The sequence below is a fragment of the Chelonia mydas genome, chromosome 2 (assembly GCF_015237465.2).
Source record: "Chelonia mydas isolate rCheMyd1 chromosome 2, rCheMyd1.pri.v2, whole genome shotgun sequence".
NCBI lineage: Eukaryota > Metazoa > Chordata > Testudines > Cheloniidae > Chelonia > Chelonia mydas.
Window position 1 is genome coordinate 233,411,366 of NC_057850.1, and position 24,256 is coordinate 233,435,621.

The following is a 24,256-nucleotide window of genomic DNA, read 5'->3' on the forward strand; positions in this document are numbered from 1 at the left end:
GGCTATCAGCACTATATCATCTGCGAACCTGAGATTGTTTAGCCACTCACCGTTGATATTAATCCCGCCTTTCAAGTCTGCTCGTCGAAAAACCAATTCAGACAGGCTACTACTCTATTTTCCAGATGGACATGCTCCAGGATGACAGGTCAAAAGCACTACAAAATGGGACAATTTTGTCTTAACTTGTAAACTACTCTTTTCGTAGGAATATATTTACTAATGCAAGCCCCCTACATGTTCTTTGTCATCTTTTGTTTTTATCTCAATGTTCTGTGTCAATTACGCCCATCTACCTAAGCTTTTCTCTCATTCACCAGGTTATCCGAGCGCCTGGAGTTACAGGGACGGGACTGCTCTTCTTCAAATCGCTGCGCTTCCTAGCAACAATCATCATTATTACAGAAAGATATATGTAGCATTAAACACATCAAAGTCACAGATAATACTGAAAGCCTAAAAAATTATATGAAGATGAGAATTAATATCTCCATACCTGTTCGCAGCTTCAGTATCAATTGCTGTGGCTGGATCTGGGTAATGTCCTCTGGTTTGAGATTTTCTGTAGTACTTTTGCTACGATTTGTTACCTCTTTATTTTTGAGGATTTCTTTGGTACCTCTAGGATTTTCTGTTTTATTTAGAGAGCAGCCCTTACTCTTTAGTGCTTCCAAGTCATCACATCGGGCAGAAGTTGGCTCTCCTTCTTGTAAAAAGTTCTAGAAGATATGGGGAAGAACATCATCAAACTCACAGCAATTTACAATCTTTGACACATGGCTTGAGCACATAACACTACTTTTGGTATTTACCCCATTATTTTTATGCACCAAGAACCTCTAGAGACAATGGCAAATTTTTAAAAGTGTATTTTAAATTGTAAAATATAAAACTCAAATATATTGTTTTACTAAATTTAGTAATGACTATAGTGAAAAATTTATCCAGTGCAGCAGCTTACGGTTAACTTTACTAAAGTCAATCTGTGCATGTGACTGAGGCAAGGTAAAAAAAAAAGTGTTCAAATAACTCTTCCAAGAGAAACATGAAGTCACTATTCAATTAGCTACTCTGTCTGAGATGCTCGAAAACCACCACTAGCAAATGGGAAAATCTGCCTTTCCTCAACTAGCCTACAAGAGACTGAACATATTTAATTGATATGTGCAGCAACAGAACTTTAGTTTTGCTTTTTTTGGAAACGTTGTAATTAAATAGTACGTCACAGTATTTAGATAGACTGTAACAGAATTACAGTGCCTTGATGACCCGAAGAAGAGCTCTATGTAACTCAAGAGCTTGTCTCTCTCACCAACAGAAGTTGGTCCAATAAAAGATATTACCTCACCCACCTCCTCTCTTTAGTGCTCTGATGTATACAACTCCTGACACATTTGGGAAAAGTTCAGTGAGGAGGAGAAAGAGAGGAACGTACTTCTGAACTAAACAGTCTTGGAAAACTTCGTCTTGAACAAAAGCTACCATCCCACAATCCACAAAAGCATTTTGACCTGTAAATACGGTATGAATACATGCACTCATATGGCTTCTAGTATGAGGCATTTTTAATCACTGAAAGAAAGGCAAAGTTTTTTCAATACATAAACAAAAATTGAAGATATTTATGCACGGCTCGTAAAACGTGTCAGACATATTTACTGATGTGACACTGGCCCGGAGCTACATGAATCTGCAACCAAAACGACAAAGCTGAAGTTTACGAAATATATTCCAATATTTACGGAGGGTATGTGTGTGTGTGGAACAGTAAATAGGTAAGGCTTACTGTCTTATTAACTTACATTATAACTTGCAATTGGCAGCAACCCCTCTAGTTAAAGTTGTATGTAACACATTCTCCACTAACATTCCTGTTTTCAGTTTTGTATAGTTGTCTGAAACAGTCACATTTCAGGTTGAGATTTTCCATACCTGATCCCTGTTCAGGTTTTTTTTTTTTTTTTTTTAAGTTGGAACAAACAGTTCAACATATGTGGCTAAGACTGTAGAATAAACTGTATGGTATTATCTTGTATTATTTGATAGATAAGATCAGACCCTGTAGGTTCAATCTTAAATTTTGCACTTCCTGACTTGAGTGCTTAATTACATAACCTTGCATTCTCTTTTTTTTGTACGAAATATAAAACTAACACACCAATCCATCCTAAGAATCAAATACTGAAACTTCAACATTTCAGGTTTAAAACCTATCTAAACCCCTCAAACCTCCCACTCCCAGCTTCCCTCTTCCACTTCGTCTGTATCTAAAATTACCAATCCTCTAATGTCACTGGGAGAATATAATTAAACACATCCAGACAGACTCCAGGCTGGAATGATTTTAAATAACTATGAGACAGATCTCCTAAAGTCTATGTGCCCTTAACATTTGGCAATGAAAGAGAGATCAAAATCTCTGGCACTTTCTGATGGGCAGAGCTAGCCAATCCAGATTTCATCCAGTTATTTAGCATAAGATACTTGAATTGTTCTTCAGCTTTGATTTAGACATTGTAGACACTGAAATAAATAGCTACTATTGAAAATCCTAAAATAGGGTAAGAATAGATAGTTTTTAGGGTACTAAAACACCTAAGACAAAACATCAGAGAAAGCATTTCACAAATATACTCACTTCCTCTTTGCACCAGCCACAGTTTGGTCCTGCTTGTATACATTCCCCACATGATTTTGCATTAGCTTTTATACAATCACTTCCACCTGTCAGGGAACAGAAATAAATTATTTTATCTTAAAATATGCTGGTAATCACACACTTAATTTAAAATAAATAAATTACTCACTACTAGTCATGTAACTCAAGGTTAATCCAGTTCAAACAGGCCACCAAGAAAAAGCAAAATATGAGCTATTATTTTATTATTATTACTGCTTCTCTGACATGTTACCATGAAGTACATGAAGGCAAAAGTGTGCTATTTATATTAAATGAAACCATGGTAAAAATATACAGTTCAAGTTTACTTTAAATCAATCTATTGCTGAATTCAAGGTTTTTACAACATTTAGATGTACCTGGTTGGGCAAATCCATGCCAAATCGAGCAACATAGTAGTACAACCCAGATGAGTGAGTTGAAATTTGTCTGAAAAATAAAATGTAAGTAGTTGAGCTACTAATATACCAAACATAGTAGGACAGCATGGTAATATGGACAAACAAATGTGATTCAGACATTATTGTGATAACATGCCTCAATTAATCTTGTCCAATAGGTTAGGTGAGAGTGTGTTATGACCTGGTTAAACAAAATATAATTGTACTTCTAGTATATGCAGATTGGACGTCATACTAGGAAGGTACCACTGTGGAGAGTTTATTTTCAAATTATTTTTAAAAACTCTCTTGACTTAATACAGTGAAGTTTGAACCCTGTTAGGAATATGAGGGCTTTCCTACATAAACATTCAGTTTGCAGCAAGGTAGGGTGTGAATATGCCTCTCCCTAGCTTGCTGAGTACTAACTGTCCATGGAGACCCTGTTGATGCGGACTAACAATTCCTCAACATGCTCTGATCTACCCTGCTTTGAAACAGCAGTAGATCAAAGCATACTAACCATTAGTGCAAGGCAGCAGGGTCTCCATGGACAGTTAGTGAACAGCAGGCTAGTGAGGGATAAACTTACACTCTAGCTTGCTGCAAACTAAATGTTCACGTAGACAAGCCATAAGTAGCACAATTTTTCCCCCTCCAATGTGTATTACTTTGCATTTATCAACACTGAACTTCATCTGCTACTGTGATGCCCATTCATTTTGTTTGGTTAGTCCCTCAGAAGTTCTACACATTCTTCTCTGAACTGACTAACCTAATCAACGCTGTCTTCTGCAAAATTTTGCTACCTCACTGCTCACCCCTCCATCAGATTGTTAATAAATATATTAAACACCACACCTAGTACAGAATCTGGAGATATCCTGCTGTTACCTTTTGCCAGGATAAAAACTGATAATTTATTCCCTACTCTTTGTTTCCTGTCCCTTAGTCAGGTTTTGATCCACGACAATACTTTGCCTCTCATGCCAGGACAGCTTCATTAATTTAGTGGCTTCTAGTTAGAGATCTTATCCAAGGCTTTTCAAAAGCATAAATAATTTATGTCAGTTGGTTCTCCTTCATATATTCTATTATTGACACTTTCAGTGAATTCTAACAGATTTGTGAGTCATGATTTTTCATTGCAGAAACCGCATTCTTTAGAACCTATCCTATCATGATCTTCCCAGACTTTTATTTTTCTGTTTTTAATTGTTTCAACAAATTTCCCACGTATAGATGTAAGGCTTACTAGTCTATAATTCTCTGGATGCCCCCTAAAGTCTTTTTCTAAATATAAGGACGATATCTACTATCCTCCAATCTTCTGGTATAGTAGCTGTTTTTAATGAGAGACTGCAAATTTTTGATAGCAGTTCAGCCCAGGGTGGATAAAAGTAGATGATATTTAAAAAAAAAAATTGTATTTTTTAAATTTAAATCAAATAGAGGGTTTTTTTTTAAATAAACCTATTTAAAATTTATTTTGATATTATGTCAACCTATGTTAATACGTAAACTTACTATAATTTATTAACATCATTTAATTGTAAAAAATAAAATTATGCAGTACATGTTTGCTGCTAAGTTTTAAAGAAAATCAAACCACTGAGCTGGCAGAAGTCACTGGCTAAACACCTGAAACCAGAGTTTATTGAAATGATAAACCAGCTTTTAACAGCAGCACCCTTTTCTGCAGGTGCAGAGACTATTTTCTTCATTTCAGTTTATTCAGCTAGTTCAGTTCAATTACTTGCTCCTTCAAAATTAAAAAACCGATTGGAAGTTAAAAAAGCAGGAAGACTTGTTTTCCCTCTTCCAATTTATGAATAAAAACTAGGTGTAACTAGTTCTAAAGCAGCGACTAGTTCTAAAAACTTGAAGGACTTGACCAAACAAACAACTCAATTCGCCGATTATAGATCATACTTAATTTGTTTAATAAATTGGTTAATTTTAAATGCAAATCACGTTTTGATTAACTTGCTTTTTTTCTAATGTATCCAGCTCATTTAAGGTAGCTTTATTTAATCAATAAAAAATTAAAAATGCTGTTTGTGCATTTTAATTGAATTTTAATTTCCATCCAAACAGAGCTTGACACAAATCATAATAATAAAAAAAATCTAGTCAATAAGTGTATTTTCTACCATAATTAAAATGAATGTAAAAATTAAGAATCTGAATAAATGCAAATTATGCTTCACAATTGCTTAAATAAATATGTATAGTTATTGTGTATCCTCTTGGTTACCAAAAAGAAGCATTAAATTTAGTGTAAACGCTATATTTAGCTGTAAAAAACATGATGTAATGGCTAAAAGCCAACGAGAATCAATCTTTCATTAGGTAAAGAATTAAAGTACATATCCACAACAAGATTAAAATCAATTATTTAAATCAAGGTTCCCTGCTTGCCAATTTATATCATGATTAAAATCAGTGATTTAAAACGGCTTTGATTTAAATCAATCCACTGTGCTTCAACCACTTCATACTTAAGCTCCATCAAATCTATTGGATGCATACCATTTGGGCCTGGTCACTTAATACTGTTTAGATTATCATTTTGTTTCAACATTTTTCTTCTGACACCTCAATCGCTGATAGTACCTCATTTTTATTACCAAAAAAGAGCGGTTATCTCCCTGTGATGACGACTGATACACATAAATCATTTAGTTTTTTATAAACACCCTTAATTGGTCCCTTTATCCCTGGTGAGCGAGCAGACCCACCAATTTAAACTAAACATTAGAAAAATGCCCTGATTTTGTGATATGTTGGACTGACTAATAGTCTCTCACAGAAATTTGTAGAAGCATCATTTTTCAGTTATTTAAAATGAGACTGCACAAAGGCACTGTATAATATACCAAAGAGAACAGGTCGGCATTTTGATATGACCTAACAGGTTTTCCCTCCTTATTCACCTTCCAGTTAATTGCTATTTTAGGAAGATGCCACAGTGATGAAACCACTCTTTTCCTGTCATTTCATTTAATCCAAATGGCCATAAGTTAGTTAAATACATGCACCATTTTCATAATAAATTACTCCTTCTGTTCTCAGAATGAAGGTTGGTGGAGGTCATAATATAGATAATCCCAGGTTAGAGTACAGATTCTAGTGTGTACAATAATGCTCCACAGTCTGTTGGAATATAAATAGATATGAAATGTTTTTATTTCCATGGTTTCATACCATAGGTAGTTATTTGAAGCTCTCCTGGACATCTTGAAAATACAAAAATTAGATGTAATGGAATTTAGGCAGGAAGAAATCAAATTTAGTAAGATATTTTACTGTGCAAATGTAAAAACTCAGAGAAACTATTAAAAATAAGACTCAGTGATCAGTTAGAAATAAAAACACAAAATTTTCACATAACTATTTACAAAAGAAATGTCTCATTCTGAGTGTAAAATGACTTTAAAATGGATCTGAAAATGTCGGGAATCAGGCAAGACAAAAAAGGATTAAGTGTTTTGTTCGCGCTACAAATCTTAATAAAGATATCCCTAAAAAATATGAGTAAGCTACATATTATGCATATTTTATATGAAAAACACAGGATTTGAATGCTTATAAACCACTGTATCCAGAAAATTACTGGACTGTTAGTTTCCCTTATTATTATGGAAATACCTGGTAGTAATTCCATAGTGTTCTAAAATGAAGCATATGGTCCTGTTTTTCTCGACAAGCATACAGCCAATCAGTGTGACATTTAAGTTCTTAGGCACTTTACATTTTCTATGTAATTCTTATCTGGTTTCTCTTCATAACATTTTTAACAGAAATTATTTGAAAATGGGCTCTGGCTGCAACTTTTCTTTGGCAGCCTTACATTTCTTTGCTGACAGATTTCTCTTAAAAATTGTCGATTTTTCAAAAATATTGGAAGAGAAGACAATTATTAGTAGATCTGGGGCAGTGGGGATAGGCTTTTTGTTTTTCATAAAGGATTTAGGAGCATTTTTAGTTGCTAGTGAAAGTTTACATACTCTGTCCCCAAGCCTGATTGATAGGGGATAGGTGCACCAAAGTCTGACTGAAAATCTTCTCCATCAGGATCTACACTTTTTTATCCAGTTTTATACTACAATGGAAAAGGTTTCACATGCAGCCACAGAGGCTGCATTTCTGTCCCCAACAGAATTGCCTTCCCCATCAAACTGCTAACCCTAATTGAAACATAAAAAAAACAACCTAAGAAATTAAGACACAAAAACATAACTGTGCAGCAGTAAGGGTTCACACACACACACACACACACACGAAAAGAAATGGAAAGTTAAGCTACCTAACAGTGCATAATCCTTTTAGTCCCACACACCTTACCAATATCCAATTACTGTACACCAGAGACCATGCACTGCATCCTGAATTCTGCCCCACTAGGGGTCTGAGCCTTCCTCTAACTTCCATGTGCATGTTTGCACCCTTTGCCAAATTACCCTCTCAAAAACCGACTATCACACTTAACATCCACAACTCTTAATGTTTGGGGAAAATCATCAGATAAAGGGGTCTGTGCGGAGGGTGAAAGAAGGGAAGAGTTAAGGTTGCAGTATGCAGTCTGTGGTGTACAGTACTTGTAGTAGTGGTAATGGTAATGAGTGTGCCTCTGGATAGAGAAAGGTATGTATTGTTAGGTAACTTTGCATTTCCTTGCTTTTGTGGGTTTGTAGCAGACATATTGTGCATGTAGCAATCCTGTTTTATAATTAAATTTTTTGTGTATTAATTTACAAAAAGCTTCAGTTTAAATATAATATAATATATGCTGCTTCTTTTCACTGTATTAAATTCAGTAAGTAGAATTAAATTGCTGGCACCACACAGCCTTTACTGTTAGAGGAAAAGAGAAATTATAAGCAGATCACCTTTTTAGGGAAGCCTAACTGTGGACGCACAGCAAATCCATGCAGACTATATAAATAAGTCTATAAAGATGTGACACACTGTTGAAGCTATGACTAAGACAGCTTGGAACAGAAACATTCCTGAGGAAATGCAGCCCTATGATGAATGTAGTTCTGGGCACAGATTCCTCATGAAGTTAACAACTAAAATGTCTTTTTCCATATATGGGAAGGCCAATGCCTCTCCTGAAACAAGTGGCCTACCCATCCTATACATACTAGTTCACTTCCTTTAACTGTATTGCTTAATAGTTTTTCCATCTGGGCTGTTAAATAAAACATTTAAACAAAGATTTGTATCTCTGCTAATTATGGATCCAGACACTCCTAGCAAAGTCACAAGCACCCTCAAGCTCCAAGCGCCTCGCAGCACTAAACCACACGATACTGTACCAGAATATAATTGATTGCTACAGCAAATGCATGAGGGCATTGTTTAGGTATTTTAAATAAACCACTTTACAAAAAAAAATCTGCTTTTTCTTAAAATGCTATGATTTTTTTTTCTGATTTAACCATTTTAAGTTTAAAAAGACCAAACCTGCAAAAGGTTAAATCCTCACCCCTATTTACTGAAATTTTTCCAGCTATCAAATCATCCAGTTTTGCTCTTTCCTACAAAAACAGCTTAAACTATGGCCTCATGAGAACATGATTTAAAATTAGAATTGCCAACTTTCTACTTGCACAAAACCCAACACCCTAGCCCTTCCCTGAGGCCCTGCCCCTCACTCAGTACATTCCCCCTCCCTAGGTGGCTCTCTCTTCCCCACCCTGACTCACTTTCACTGGGCTGGGGTAGGGGATTAGGGTGCTGGAGAGGGTGATGGCTCTAACTGGGGGGCCGGGCTCCGGGGTGGGGCCAGAAATTAGGGGTTCAGGGTGTGGGAGGGGGCTCCAGGTTGAGGGTTGGGATGAGGGATTCAGAGTGCGGGAGGGGGCTGTGGGTTGAGGCAGGGGGTTGGAGTGCAGGAGGGGGTGAGGGCTCCAGCTGGGGGTGCAGGCTCTGGGGTGGGGCCGGGGATGAGGGGTTCACAGGGTCTGGGAGGGGGCTCTGGGCTGGGGCAGGTGTGTAGGGGGGGAAAGGGCTCCGGCTGGGAGTGCAGGGTCTGGGGTGGGGCTGGGGGATGAAGGGTTTGGGGTGCAGGAGGGGGCTGCGGGTTTGGGGGAGGCTCAGGGCTGGAGCAGGGGGTCGGGGCTCGGGTTTACCTCGGGCAGCTCCCAGGCAGCGGCGCAGCGGGGCTAAGGCAGGCTAGTTCCTACCTGTCCTGGCTTTGCGCTGCACCACAGAAGCAGCCGGCAGGTCTCTCTCCTAGGCAGGAGGCCAGGAGGCTCTGTGTGCTGCTCTTGCCCACCGGCATTGTCCCTGCAGCTCCCATTGGCCGCGGTTCCCAGCCAATGGGAGTGCAGACCCAGTGCTCGGGATGGGGGCAGTGCGTGGAGCCCCTTGGTGCCCCCGCCTAGGAACTGGACCTGCTGGTTGCCTCTGGGACACAGTGCACAGCCAAGACAGGTAGGGACTAGCCTGCTTTAGCCCCGCAGCACCGCCGACCAAACTTTTAATGGCCTGGTCGGCGGTACTTACCAGAGCCGCCAGGGTCCTTTTTCAACCGGGCATTCTGGTCAAAAACCGGATGCCTGGTAACCCTACTTAAAATATTTCTGCACATGAACATCTGTCTAATGGTATTTTAGCAGAGATTGTGTACGTACCTATTTTACAGAGGAAGATTTCTACATAGCCTTGGGCCTTTGCACATGTGGATCTCTGAGTTTCCTTGCTATTTGTTTCAGAGTGGTAGCAAAACAACGAGGAGTCCTTGTGGCACCTTAGAGACTCCCAAATTTATTTGGGCATAAGCTTTCGTGGGCTAGAACCCACTTCACATGCATCTGACGAAGTGGGTTCTAACCCACAAAAGCTTATGCCCAAATAAATTTGTTAGTCTCTAAGGTGCCACAAGGACTCCTCGTTGTTCTTGCTATTTGTACTTATCTGTATTGTGTTTACTTGGAAGGTTTTTTAAAATAAAATATAACAGTGAAAAAGTTTGAGGCTACTACTTTGTAATCACTCAGAAGGACGGTTCCAGTTGTCAATGAACAAAAAAGGATGAAGTCTCCTTTGTAATGTAAATATTATTTAACTGAGAATGAAACATATGCATATTGTTTAATGTGCCAGTTCCTGTGGCATGTAGGTGCCAAGGTTCTCCCTGAAGAAAACCCAGGCATCTTGAAACTTTTTTCCCTTTACTATATAAGCAGTTAGCTATCATTTATTAAATTAGTGGTAGCATAAATGTGCTTGATACAGAGGATAAGAGTAATGGAAATATGAACCTTTCCAAGCCACCTCGTCCCTTCTCATATGTTCAGCTTGTTGGAAGTATTGTAGTCTTAACACATATAAAGTTTGTATTACACAATGTATATGTGATACAGTACACAACTTGCCTGGGATGTGGATCAGGAAGCTTCAGGATTCTGGGAGGCAAAGGTTAAGGGGCAGACACCAGAAGCAGGTGAAGCCCATTAAGTTAGTTACGGACACCACTAGGAAAGCTGAACAGCTACAGGGAGCGAAGTTGGCTACACACCTTCAGAGAGGATCCAGCTAATATGAGTGAATTTGTTTTGAAGCCTAGTTTAAAGGTAATTCGGGATTTCTGTTTATCTTTCCGAAAGAAAGCGAAAACTAGAGATTTTTGTTTACTAAATACTGAGATAGGGAAATTTGGAACTGGGTGAAGGGCAATACCCAGAAGAGAATTTTTGTTTTATTGATTTATATTCCTGAGATTTTTGGGGGGGTTTTTTTGGGTTTTTTTTTGAGGTGGTGGGAGAGGTGTTCAAGACCTTTTGCCCATCCCAAGTACAACACAATTGCAACAACAGTTGCAATTTACTCTACCCTAGACACTAACTGCGGATATCCGTAAGTTATGCAAGTTCTGTAAGCAACAACTTTTTATGTTCCATAGCAGCACTAGACCACCAACTAATAGATTTCCGGTATTCTACAAACTGTCTCCCCTCCCTTTCTTACGCCTTCCACCCAAATGGGATATTCTCTCTTTGTTTAGGACTGCAGTTGACATGACTTAAATTTTTTCACAAAACTCTCAATCAGGTTTCTAGCAGTAGGTTATATGCAAGGCCCCCTCTACTCTGCAACAAGCTTGATGCACGTTCTTCAATAAGGTGCCTATTTTAATTCTGTGGCAAGCCAGCGCAGCAATTTGGAGAGTCTGTAGCAGCTTCAGCTAATTTAAAAAAAATAAAATAAAAAAATTGTGTTGAACTAAATATCAACACTAAATACAATTAGCTAACGTTTTCCCTCTACTGAGCCTTTAGATGGTACCCCAATTCAAATGGTAACCTCAATTTAACTGATGCAAAACTGTTGCCTTTGACTGTGACAGCCCTGAAACAAAAGGAATATTTTAAATAAAAACTGGCTTACACTAAGTCACCTCAATTTCATGTGACAGTTTGAGATGATTATAATAAAGATTGCCTGAAAGGCACAACCTTAATCAAAACTTCTGAAAACTAACGAAGTACCCGGGGCATGGGCAAGCAGGGGCACGGACCCCCCACAATGATCAGTGGGGGCACACAGCTCCTCCGGCCCCAGGGCCGCGGAGGGAGCACAGAACGTGCCCCTCCAAAAGTGGTCAAATTTTTATTCCTATGCCCGCCCCTGAAGTACCAGTCTTTCATGCGGTTACTAGTACTATATGCTACAGATAGATGCACTGGAAATCCCCAACATACAGATATTTACATTGACAGAAATATATGTAGTGATAAAATTAAACAGGTTGCCTTACAGATAAAACAAACGGCTTCTTTATGATGTTCAAGTAGTATTGCCATATCAATTTAGGATGCTATGATATGATGTATGCTTGACTGAATAGATGTTGGGTGTCAAGAACCACAGTTGCCCTCACCTTTGTTTTGTGAGCGCTAGGTAGGAAATCCAATAAAAATGTGAACTGACACTTAAATTCTCCTGTTGCCTTTTCAAATTAACACATTACCAGAAGGGAGCACAACCAGAAAGTAAAACACTTCACACGGTAAGAGTTATTCCCTCCAAGACCTCTTTGCACTCAGCTCCCCAAGAACTCAGTTCGACTCCAGCCTTCGCCATTCAAGTATCTTTATCTGGCATATAGCAATGCTACACTAAGTTGATTAGGCTCAAATGCGGGGGGGGGGGGGGGGGGGGGGGGAGTGGATGCAAGGTACATCACAGCTCCAAAGTTACACAGAAACCCTCTCCCTTTATATACATTACGCATCTCATCGCTATTTGCTATACATTGCATCACACATTCTTGGATTGGCTTGTTTACTTTGCAGGAACCAATCACATTTCACAGGCTATCCACAGTTCGACTTCCTCTTTACCGCCTCTCTACATTCCTAACTTATTTTGCCCCTCCATGTGTTAATTACTCACGACAGGACAGGCCTCAGCTACACCAATCAAAGGGTAATTCACTTGAGTGCTGAGCTGCCATTTTCTTGGTTTTGCTAATATAATGCTATTGACACACCAAGTTCAAATTCTCTGGATGGTTAACGGGAGAAGAGGTAGCTGGCAAACACTGAACTATTCCGTATTCACAGAATTTGAATTTTAAAATGAATCGGCCAAATAACTATACAATGGCCTTTTTACAGGAAAGGGGACATGCATTTTACAGTGAGTACTGAGAGCTGAAAAGCAGGAAATCTTGATACAAACAAATGTCCTCCTGATGGAGTCGTCTTTATAAAGCTGATGAAATGAAGGGGCTTAATTGTCTTATGCCAGGGAACTTCATTTCCTACATTTTTGTATCTAAATATCAGTATAGCTTTTATATGGAACATCCCTATGACATAAATACATTGAAATTAAGACTCAATTCTGATCTTGCAGTAGCACAAATAAATACCTTACATCAGGGTAATCAATAGGCAGATTGCAGGCCAAATCCGGAACACAAGACACTTTTGAACGGACCCCAAAATCCTTTTATTTACTTTTTATCATTTATTTAATTATTATTTTCTCTGAAGTCTGGACCTTGACTATACTTTGACCAAGAAATCTGGACCTTAACAAAAAATAATTGACTACCTCTGCCTTACACCAATTAACGATTGACTTAGTTCAATGAAGATACCCAAAGTTGACAGTGAGTGTTGTCGAAAAGTATTCTCTTCACAGCATCACAATCCAGAGGGAAAGTATGTGAAAGTGAAATCTGTATAGAGTAACATTTGCCTATAGATTATGGTGCCAACTTGTTTTTAGCAGTTAGTACAAACACTTCAAAATAAAAATGGATTCCAACCCTGGGACAAGAACTGAACTATCACTTGTTAACATTGAAACTTGTTTTCCAAATTAGTGGGAAAGCAATTTTCCAGTTTTTCTATTTAGACAGTTTACTACATTAGATTAATCACCACTAGGGTGCTAACTCAAACACGCTATAAGCCAGGGTTTGTTGTTTAGGGGACAACTGAAGCATGCACTGTGAAGCTATAACCAGAATATTCAACAACATTTATTGAATCTTATTTTTCCCATTATCCTCTACCTATTTTGTTGTAAGTGAAAAATATAACTATGTGGTTTCTCAAACTCTGCTTGATAAAGTTAGAAATGTAACTGAATGACCCCGTTTCTTAATACATATTGTGTATTTGACTGTATCCCCATTACAAACCCATGAAAGAAACTAGGTTTAAATTTTATTCCACGAGAAAAATTTCTGTATAAAGGAAGTTAAAATTAAATAGGAAACTACAACTTCCTGTTCAGTTTGGACAGCACAGTTACAATGTACTGGTACCTAGTTTAGAAAACCTTGTGTAGAATCGGAGACAAGGAGAAATAGGAAGTTTAACCTTTGTCTTCTAGCCATGCAGAATCATACCATGGTTCTGTAGGTCCTACTAGGGAAGCATTATGTCCATAACTGTGAAGCTTAATCAGAAGCACTGATCATTAGAAGTGATAATCTGTGCTTCTGAACAGTTAGTGATGTTGTCAGTTGTATCATGTATTGCTATAAAACATAAGTAATGTTGGGGGTAAAGTTTTTAAAAGTGCCTGAGTGATTTAGTCTCACTGAAAATCAACCTAAATCAATCAAAAGAACCTAATGGGATTAAGAGGCTTTCTAAATCTTGATTCCCAGGAGTCATAATTGAAGATTCATATATAAACAAATATCAGTCTATAACATCACCAGGCTCAGACCATGGCTCAATAAAACTGAATTGGAACGACTCATAAATGAAGTCTTTAGAGTATTGCTTTTTATGTGTAGGATATAGTTGGTTCAAAATACAGCAGCTCACGTTACAGGCTATAATGTCTTGATAATCAGACTCCTGTTAAAGTCTCTGTAGGCTTGCTGTCATTGATTTCAAAGTAGTTCTATCCATAGTCAAGATCCTTGAATGGATATGGCACAGCCAGTCTTTCCAGCTGAATATTATGGTCAGAATTAATTTGTTTTGCCTTAATTGTAAACTTGGCTCAGGGCACTTTGTTTCTATGTATTTCCATATCTCCCTCACCCACCCCCACCTACTCTTCCTCCCACCCCCCAAATTATGAAATTCACTGACTAATGGAATTGAAGACGCTAATCTTCACCTAATTCAGGAGTCCAAAGAAATATTCACATAATTCAAAAGCTATAATAACTAGACAGCTTTGAAGGAGACACATATACATTATTATCATGACTGCAGCTGGTGAAGTGTTCTAAATAGATCCCTTATGTTGATAGAAATAATGTGTGCTGTGAGATACTTCATGTTAGAAGAAATTAACTTAACATTGGCACATGACAGGCAGAAAGAAGGAGTGCAAGAGAAGCAGGAAGAAGTAGGGAGGATGGAGTGACAGGAAAGGAGGACATAGAAAATGTTGAGAACAAAATTAGCATAGTATGAAAGATGAGAAACCAATTTGTTAGTCTCTAAGGTGCCACAAGTACTCCTGTTCTTTTTGTGGATACAGACTAACATGGCTGCTACTCTGAAACCAAACATAAGGTGGGAGAAGGGCAGCAATAGAATGAGAGGGGAAAAAACTTCAAATGGGCCACAAACAAGCTGGGAACAACAGTCCTTTGAAAGAACCAGGCTGCAGGGGACAATGTGGGGATGCTGCAACTGGCAGAGGCCTGTTTCTTTGTTATGAGCCCAGTAAACACTGGCTGCATCCCAGTATATGCCCCATCATTCAGTGCACTGGAATGGTTTCCTATAAGGAGCAATGTGGATTACACTGTTCCTACTTCAAGACCTTACAACCTTTTTTCCATCTTTAATGGTTGCACAGTGCCCAGCACAATGGGGAGATGGTTCATTACTAGGGCTCTTAAGGGCTACTATAATACTAGTAATCATTTAATTTAACACACTTATGCAGATTCTATTATGTTAAGTGGTTTTTGAAGTGTTAACCTGGTTTATACAGTTTACTTTTGTCCTAATGTGGACAAGGCCTTATTTATACTATGCTTTCTTCATATTGCTTTGTTTAAATGTGTGTCCAAGCCAAGATTCCATGGTTTAAGAAGTTATTCTGGCAAACCTATCAATGTTAGAAAGGCAAGTACTGCTTATAGACACGTGGGATTTTTATAGTTTATAAACTATGCATAAACACCGCAAAAAATAAATTAACTAGAACCGAATTGAGACTTAATTTCTGGTGAGATTGTTAATACTTTATTTCTAGGGCTGTCAAGCAATTAAAAAAATTAATCGCGATTAATCACGCTGTTAAACAATAGAATACCATTTATATAAATATTTTTGGATGTTTTTCACATTTTCAAATACATTGATTTCAATTACAACACAGAATACAAAGTGTACAGTGCTCACATTTATTATAAATATTTGCACTGTAAAAATTAAATAGTATTTTTCAATTCACCTAATACAAGTACTGTAATGAGATCTCTTTATCGAGAAAGTTGAACGTACAAATGTAGAGTTATGTACAAAAAATAACTGCATTCAAAAATAAAACAATATAAAACTTTATTGCCTACAAGTCCACTCAGTCCTACTTCTTGTTCAGCCAGTCGCTCAGACAAACGAGTTTGTTTACATTTGCAGGAGATAATGCTGCCCGGTTCCTGTTTACAATGTCACCTGAAAGTGACAACAGGCGTTCACATGGCACTGTTATAGCGGGAGTTGCAAGGTATTTACATGCCAGATATGCTAAACATTTGTATTCCCCTTTATGCTTTGACCACCATTCCAGAAGACATTTCTATGCTGATGATGGGCTCTACTCAATAACAATCCAAAGCAATGCAGACCCATGCATGTTCATTTTCATCATTTGAGTCAGATGTCACCAGCAGAAGGTTGATTTTCTTTTTTGGTGGTTCAGGTTCTGTAGTTTCCGCATCGGAGTATTGCTCTTTTAAAACTTCTGAAAGCATGCTCCACACCCTGTCCCTCTCAGATTTTGGACAGCACTTCAGATTCTTAAGCCTTGGGTCAAGTGCTGTAGTTATCTTTAGAAATCTCACATTGGTACCTTCTTTGCGTTTTGTCAAATCTGCAGTGAAAGTCTTCTTAAAATGAACATGTGCTGTGTCATCATCCGAGACTGCTATAACATGAAATATATGGCAGAATGCAGGTAAAATACAGAGCAGGAGACATACAATTCTCCCCCAAGGAGTTCAGTCACAAAATTTAATTAACACTTTTTTTTTAAACGAGCATCATCAGCATGGAAGCATGTCCTCTGGAATGGTGGCCAAAGCATGAAGGGGAACATGAATGTTTAGCATATCTGGCACGTAAATATCTTACAATGCCGGCTACAAAAGTGCCATGCAAACATCTGTTCTCACTTTCAGGTGACATTGTAAATAAGAAGCAGGCAGCATTATCTCCTGTAAATGTAAACAAATTTGTTTCTCTTAGCAATTGGCTGCACAAGAAATAGGACTGAGTGGACATGTAGGCTCTAAAATTTTACATTGGTTTTGGTTTTGAGTGCAGTTATGTAACAACAACAAAAAAATCTACATTTTTACGTTTCACTTTCACGATAAACAGATTGCACTATGGTACTTGTATGAGGTGAACTGAAAAATATTTTCTTATTTTTGCAGTGCAAATATCTGTAATAAAAATAATATAAAGTGAATACACTTTGAATTACAACACAGAATACAATATATTTGAAAATGTAGAAAAAACATCCAAAATATTTAGTACGTTTCAATTGTTATTGTATTGTTTAACAGTGATTAAAACTGTGATTAATCCCAATTAATTTTTTTAATCGCGATTAATTTTTTCAGTTAAATTGCGTGAGTTAAAGGTGCGATTAATCGACAGCCCTATTTATTTCTTCTACTCCTATTCACATATCTTAACCAGGGGTTTAGCCATTTGCTGTAGTTATACTATTAACTCTATTACATTTCTCCTTTGACAAGTTCTGGGTTTGTGTGTTCTAAACAATCAAAATCTTAATGTATCAACATTTAAAACTGAATTTTAAGTACTTTTGATGTAAGAAAGAACAAATAAAAAGATGAATATTTTTCCTAGCCTATGCAGTTCAAAAGCATGGCAGGCAGAGGTCATGGCAGTTATATCTGATTAAATTGCTAGTGATACAAATTCATTGAGTATTTTACTTGTGGGTTATGCCTAATCTCAACTGCAGCATCTGCATCCTTTGTTGCAAAAGCTGCTTTGCAAATTCACAAATGGAAAGTCCTTGCTATCCTAGTACCCAGATGACATAGCCAACCACTATATTAGAGAGAAAACAAGAGAAAGAAGCTCACTGCTGTTGTCATCTTCCTCCAGTGTATCCTGTCTTGTCTTACTCTGCAGTTTCCTTGAGGCTGGGATTATTACAAGAATATTGTCAGTCCTTATGTGATGCATGGCTAGAAAGGGTTAAACATCCTGCAAAATAAATAACCCACAGAAGACATGTGGGGAGATAATGTTTGTGTTTTTGTGTATTTACATATGTATGAGTAGGGTCGACAATGTAATCAACAATCCCTGTCTATGCTTGTATTCTGATATAATTTAAATGAATTGTAAACACGGGATATTAAGGTATTCATCTCTCTTTGAAATGTACTGTGAATGGTGGAGGAAAAAGCAAATGGCCTTAGGTTAATTCCTATAGCTAAGTACAGGTGAGGGACCTCCTTCAAAGTCATCCTAATTACCTTTTGTTCCCTGAGGAATCCCAATTTATCAAAGAGGACATGAAATTGTATAAAAGATCCTTGGGTCCTGATTCTGTCATCTGATCTGCATAGGGTTCATCAGGGGAAGTTTGAGTCGCAAGACTGAGGTCCCAGTTATGCTGGTACACCCTGAATAAGATATTTGGACATTGGACTATGAACTAGTTCTGAAAGAACTCTTTGCAATGACAAAGCTCACCATCTATGCTATGAATCTGAACCTCAATGAATTGAACTCATGTCTGTATGTATATTGATCTTTTAACCACACTCTCTCTTTTGTTTTTTAATAAATTTTAGTTTAGTTAATAAGAATTGGCTGTAGCGTGTATTTGGGCAAGATCTGGAATATTCATTAATCTGGGAGGTGATGTGTCGAACCTTTGGGATTGGTAGAACCTTTTCTTTTATATGATGAAATAAGATTTTCAGAAATCATCATATTTGACGTGGGTACTTGGATAGAGGCCTGAGGCTGGATCACTTTAAGGAAACTGTGTGTTTGGACTTCTTCGTAACCAGTAAGGTAATAAAGAAGCTGTTTTATGCTAGCTTGGTAAATCTAAGTATTGGAATATCCACCAGCTTTATGAGGTTTAGCAGCCCCATTCTTTGCAGTTCACCCTAATTGAGTGACCATAGCTGGCCCCCACTAGGACACTCGTCACAGTGGCATAGTCGTAGTTGGATACACATTACCACAGGTTAACTGGGTTTTTGGATCAGAACCATATGCTTGTCAAAATTTAATTTTGATATTGCAGAGTTTAAGGGTTAAAAATCAGTTACACCGAGTGGTGCAGGATCAAGATCCTGACAGAAAAACCTTGGAAGAATTGTGCTCACAGAGGGGGTTGTCTTTTAAGAAAAAGACCCCAGAGCAGGAACGGAGAAATCTGTTAATTGCCAGTGATAAGGAAGCAGACCTAGCGAAAATGCTTGCAGTGAGAAACCAGAAGGTAGAACTTGAACAAAAGCAAAAAATAGTTGATATGGAAGGAGAAGCTGCTGAAAGAGAACGCCTGTGTTTTTAACATGAACAAAGAATGGCATATATTCGATTGCTAAGGCAAAAGTGGACAGACTTGAGCTCCAACTCAAGAGAATAAAGAAACAACAGGAACTGTATCATCCTGAAAAGCCAGCTTCTCTCAAACACAGAGATGGGGATAGAATCTATTCAGTTTGTAACAATGTTGGTATGTTGTTTGACTCTAAGCAGTTGCCTGTGTGTAACCAAATTTACCCCAACACTGCCACCTTTTATGTAAATGCTTTTACTGTGAGCTCAGGTGAAGGTAACCCCATAACTTGCGCAGAGAATGTAAAAGTCAATGGTAAAAGCTGTTTAGGGCAAATTACAACTTCTAACATCACTCTTGTTAAAGCAGATCTTGTCAAAGAAGAAGATTTATTTGGTAAATAAACGAGTGTGAATATTGTAATCCTCTGATGAAGTGGGTTTTAGCCCACAAAAGCTTATGCCCAAATAAATTTGTTAGTCTCTAAGGTGCCACAAGTACTCCTCGTTCTTTTTGCTGATACAGACCAACACGGCTATCACTCTGAAATAAGATTTTACTGTAAGTGTGCCTTTAGCCAGAATCCATCTTGAATGGAATGGTGTTAAACATGAAGTTATAGCTGGTGTAAGGAAGTTATTCCCTAAGGATCTTTTGATTGGGGATGATGTTAAAGCTTTGTTCAGTCAGGATGACATAAACCAGTCACAGGAAAGAAATAATCCTGAACCTGTGTCTATTAGGGGCAAGGATTTGCCTATGGAGGTCTTTCTATTTAAGTTGCCCAGGAATGGTAAATTAAGTCTTACTTGCAATTTGACACTATAACTTTCTGGAGACTCTTGTGTTGGGTATTTAACACTTTAAGTGCAGGCTGTAAAGGCCTTGTTAGCCTGCAAGACACATAGTCCATTTTAACACTTCCACTTCAGCTGGATTGAAGATAAAAATCCCACATAGCAATTTATGCTTTTCTGGTAGCATACATGAATGTCTTTTGTGCCAATAGAAAATAATCCTATTATGTTTTCCAGCCTCCACTCCTCCCAGGCTATTTTAGTTTTGTGTACCTTACAGGCTGAATTTATCCACATACAATATTTAGTTCAGCATATAAATATAGTTCTTACTGACCAGAACTGGTGCTGACCAGAACTGGTGCTCATGACTCAGTTCTGCCTTTGAACTATACCTTGTTCTTCACAAAGGCAAGCTATCTATCCTACCTTCATTGTAAAGAAATAGCAGGGCAAAAGTATGTATTTTTATTTTTAAAAACTGTAGAAGCTTAAGCAAGCAGGTTTATTAGCTACTTGCTTCTTACAAAAAGGTCTACAAACATTTCACTGCATATTACTGTGACATTTTGAAGGAAGTTGGTAAACCACAGAGTAACCCAACATTTAAATGGAAATCTTGTTTTACATAGCAGTGTTCACCTTTCAGTGACTGGCATAAACACATGATCAAGTAACCTCTTCTTTTTTCTAGATACAATGTACCAGATTTTAACTGACTTACATTTAACCATAATTTTAGGTACAACCCAAATCCCCAGATTAAATCAATGGGGTTCTGCTGCAGTTAACAAAAACTGCTCTTTAATTTAAGTGGTTGTTCACTGCTGTTTCTTCTGCTACAAGACAACCCTGAAACAATGAAACATCTCCTTTTAGTGGGATTGCCTAGAGCAGGCGTTCTCAACAACTCTTGCTTGTGGCCGCTTTGACAATTTTTCCTAAAATACTTAATTAACTTTAGGAAAAACAAATACATATGCATGTGCAATCACAGTAATTTATTTATGATGGGGTGTTTTTGAAGACTCAACAACAACAACATACAGCTGTCTCTATTTTTTACTGGACCTAAACAGAATAGAAACACAAATAAGGTGCTTTGCATATTCGTGTCTTTTTTGTTCTTTCTTTTGCTTTTTTGGTGGTGGTGGGGGTTTTGGGGTGTTAGACCTGCTAGCTAGTAAGTCTGCTTCTGTGAAAAGTGATATTTGTAATATTTGAAAAGTGATATTTGAAAAGTGATGTTTGTTAATATCACTTTTCACAGCAAAGACTTGTTAACTAGCTGGGAAGCAGTGAAAAGCAATATTAACAAACATGCAAATATCACTTTTCACAGCAGCTTTACTCCGCCCTGGCAAACGGGGGACAAATTAAACCTTGGATGGGGAGGTGGGTAGGGAGGCAGTGGGGGCCAGGAGCGATGGGGTGGATGGGTGAGGGGCCAGGGGTGATGGGGGGGTGGGGGTGCACGAGCCTGAAGTCCAGAAGTCCAGCAAACGTGGGACAGAGTCTGCCGCTGTGCAGCCGAAGCCCAGATCCCGAAGTTCCCACAGTCAGAGCCCGCTGCCATGTGGCCAGAGCCTGCTGCCTGCCACAGCAGTGCTGAAGCCCGGAAGCCACAGCCCCACCGCCCCCGGGAAGGTGGGGAACTGCTCTTCCGATGTTTGTGGCTCAAGATGGGGGGCAGGGCCTAATCTCACCTTGCTGCCCCCGTCACCCCTCAATCACTGCCCAGGAGGCTTTGGAGGCAAGAAAAGCCCCTGGTGACCACATGCAGCCATGGTGCCTGCATTTGAGAACCACTAGCCTAGGGAGACTTAAAGGCCACAAACTTATTTTAAAATATATCTTCACAATCTTAATTTGCAAGTTTAAGCACATCTACTTTACAGAATTTGCAGAATGAAACAGCAGCAAGGGTGATTCTATGGATAAGTGCTTTTTAGTTGTTTCCCAGCAATGGTACAACCAAGCTGAAGTAGATTTTCATTACCGGTATATATGGTAGTGAATTGCCTGAAGCCTGTCTACACCAAAGCTAGCACGAGTGCTTTAGGCATGTTTGCACAACATGTATGCACTAATCCTGACTGGGGATCCAAGCACTATGTAATAAATAAATCCCCTTCTCAATGTCCTTCAACAGAATTTAAGCACTGTCATTAACAAACTACACTTGGTTGTTCGCCAGTCTGGGTTTAACTCAGTCTGGACAAAGGTTCAACACGCCATCTAGCTCAGGGTAGAGACTGAACAGAATACAAGGCTGAAATTATTTATTCCCAGTTCCTTTTCAGGCTCCCAATTAATTGTTCAAAGGCTAAGGTTAGATATTTATTTCCCAAATTTCAACTGCAAACTTAATCATCCATTATTCTAAAATGATTTAGAATTGCATTTGCAGGAAGCACTGAGAATATTTACACACACCATTGAGTAAATGCTCAGCAATTTGAGCATTAAGTAACAAAAAGCTCTCAGACCGCCCCATCCCCAATGTATACATTTAACCTTAAAATTCTGGCTGGCAAATGACACTCCGCTTCCTAATCTCAGTTACACTGGTTGTAGGGCCCCATGAGCTAATGTCTCACATGCACGCGTTGTAGCACCAGTTACCTGTTCACAGTGAATATTAGTTCCATGGTGGAGATAGTTGTCTGGTTGTTAAGTGTCAGAACACTTGCACCCTAGATTCCTACAAATATGTAATCCCACAATTCTAGTATAAATATTTGCAAAAGAACAACCTGATCTGACAGAAAACCAGAAAACGTGAATAAGTTATTTATTTGCGCTATGGCAACACCCAAAGGCCCAGATCAAGATTGGGGCCGCAATATGCTAGGTTCTTTACAAAACTTAAAATGACAGTCACTCTCCGAGAGGTGGTTTTACCTAATCTGAAACAAGATGCAACAGGTAACCTTTACCTCCCCCCTCCCGCCCATTTGCACCCTCCTCTCCCCCCTACCCACCGGGGCTGGGAGCAGAGCCGCAGCTCCAGGAGGGTACACGGACAGTGTAAGGTGACAGGCAGCTGGGGCCCCAGGTGTCGGGGTCCCGGGTGCAAGGCTGGCAGCCAGGGAACTGGGACAGCAGCCGGAGCCAGGAATGTAGCTGGGTAGCACTCCCTTCCCACCTCCCATGGGGGCTGGCCCAGGCCGCAGCTGTGTCCCCCTGAACATTCCTCTGTGCCCCCCCCAGGGGGCACACTCTACAGTTTGGGGACTTCTGGGTTAGAGCATAGTTTTAAGGTGTCTCTTGTGAACTAGAGCATTTTTTAAAACTCAGGTTGGCTCCATCTATGGTAGCCAGCCCAACAGTTGGAACTGGATTTAGCTACAACCAAATTTTAACCATGCATAAGATGGAGGTTCCTCAGTTGAAACCCCCTATGTAGACAGGACAGTAAATGATGAAGTGGGCACAAAAGCCTTTGTAATTAAAAGCTGCTTCAAGACAGACAGCTGTAACAGACATCCCCTGGGAAGCAAATTCCAAAATACATGCATACTCAAACAATTAAGACCTTCCTTACGTTGGAAATTAAGTCAATTCTAATTGTTACACTAACAGTGCATGCCCCTAGTGCTAGCAAGAGTAAGTTCTAATGTAAGCCATTTTATCTCCAACTATACCAGCTCCAAGCAGCCTCGGTCATAAACATGCCAGTGGGTGACCTACTCAAATCCTCACTAATGCTAGAACAAGGATGGGAATATTCCACCAAAATTGCTAGCATCAATACAGCCCAAGACACTAAGTAAGCCAAGATGGCTGAGTCCTGTTTTGGTTTGTTTTCTGAAAAGTTATGCAAGCAATCGCATCCAAACATGCAAATTCACAGCCTGCCCACCACATCCTTAGATAAGAGAAAAAAACTCTCTGCATTGGCATTGCTATGTTTATGAAGCATATTGCTTTACGATACAATTTAAACAATTTGCATCAAATAACCTGCACAGTGTGTTCTTCAGAAAAATAAAACTTGTCATTTCCGTGTGTGTGTGTGTGTGTTTTTAAACACTGATCAGTGAGTGATATCCCCACCCAAGAAAAAGTAACACCAACATCCCTGCTTGTTTTCCACACAGTGGTAGACTTGCCTTTGTGATATTCAATTACAGTAACTCACTTAAAGTCGTCCTGGTTAA

At 38.7% G+C, this 24,256-nt stretch overlaps 1 protein-coding gene across 1 annotated transcript in view; it reads right to left on the reverse strand.

Moving 5' to 3' along the window:
- ITGB1 (integrin subunit beta 1) overlaps positions 1 to 24,256 on the reverse strand; it is a 74,222-nt gene that overhangs the window by 40,748 nt on the left and 9,218 nt on the right. Inside the window, exons 2-4 of the mRNA XM_037890965.2 lie at positions 3,040 to 3,109; positions 2,639 to 2,724; positions 497 to 719 (exon numbers count right to left, since the gene is read on the reverse strand). Of these exons, the coding sequence (XP_037746893.1) occupies positions 497 to 719; positions 2,639 to 2,724; positions 3,040 to 3,109 (379 nt within the window). The remainder of the gene's footprint in view (positions 1 to 496; positions 720 to 2,638; positions 2,725 to 3,039; positions 3,110 to 24,256) is intronic.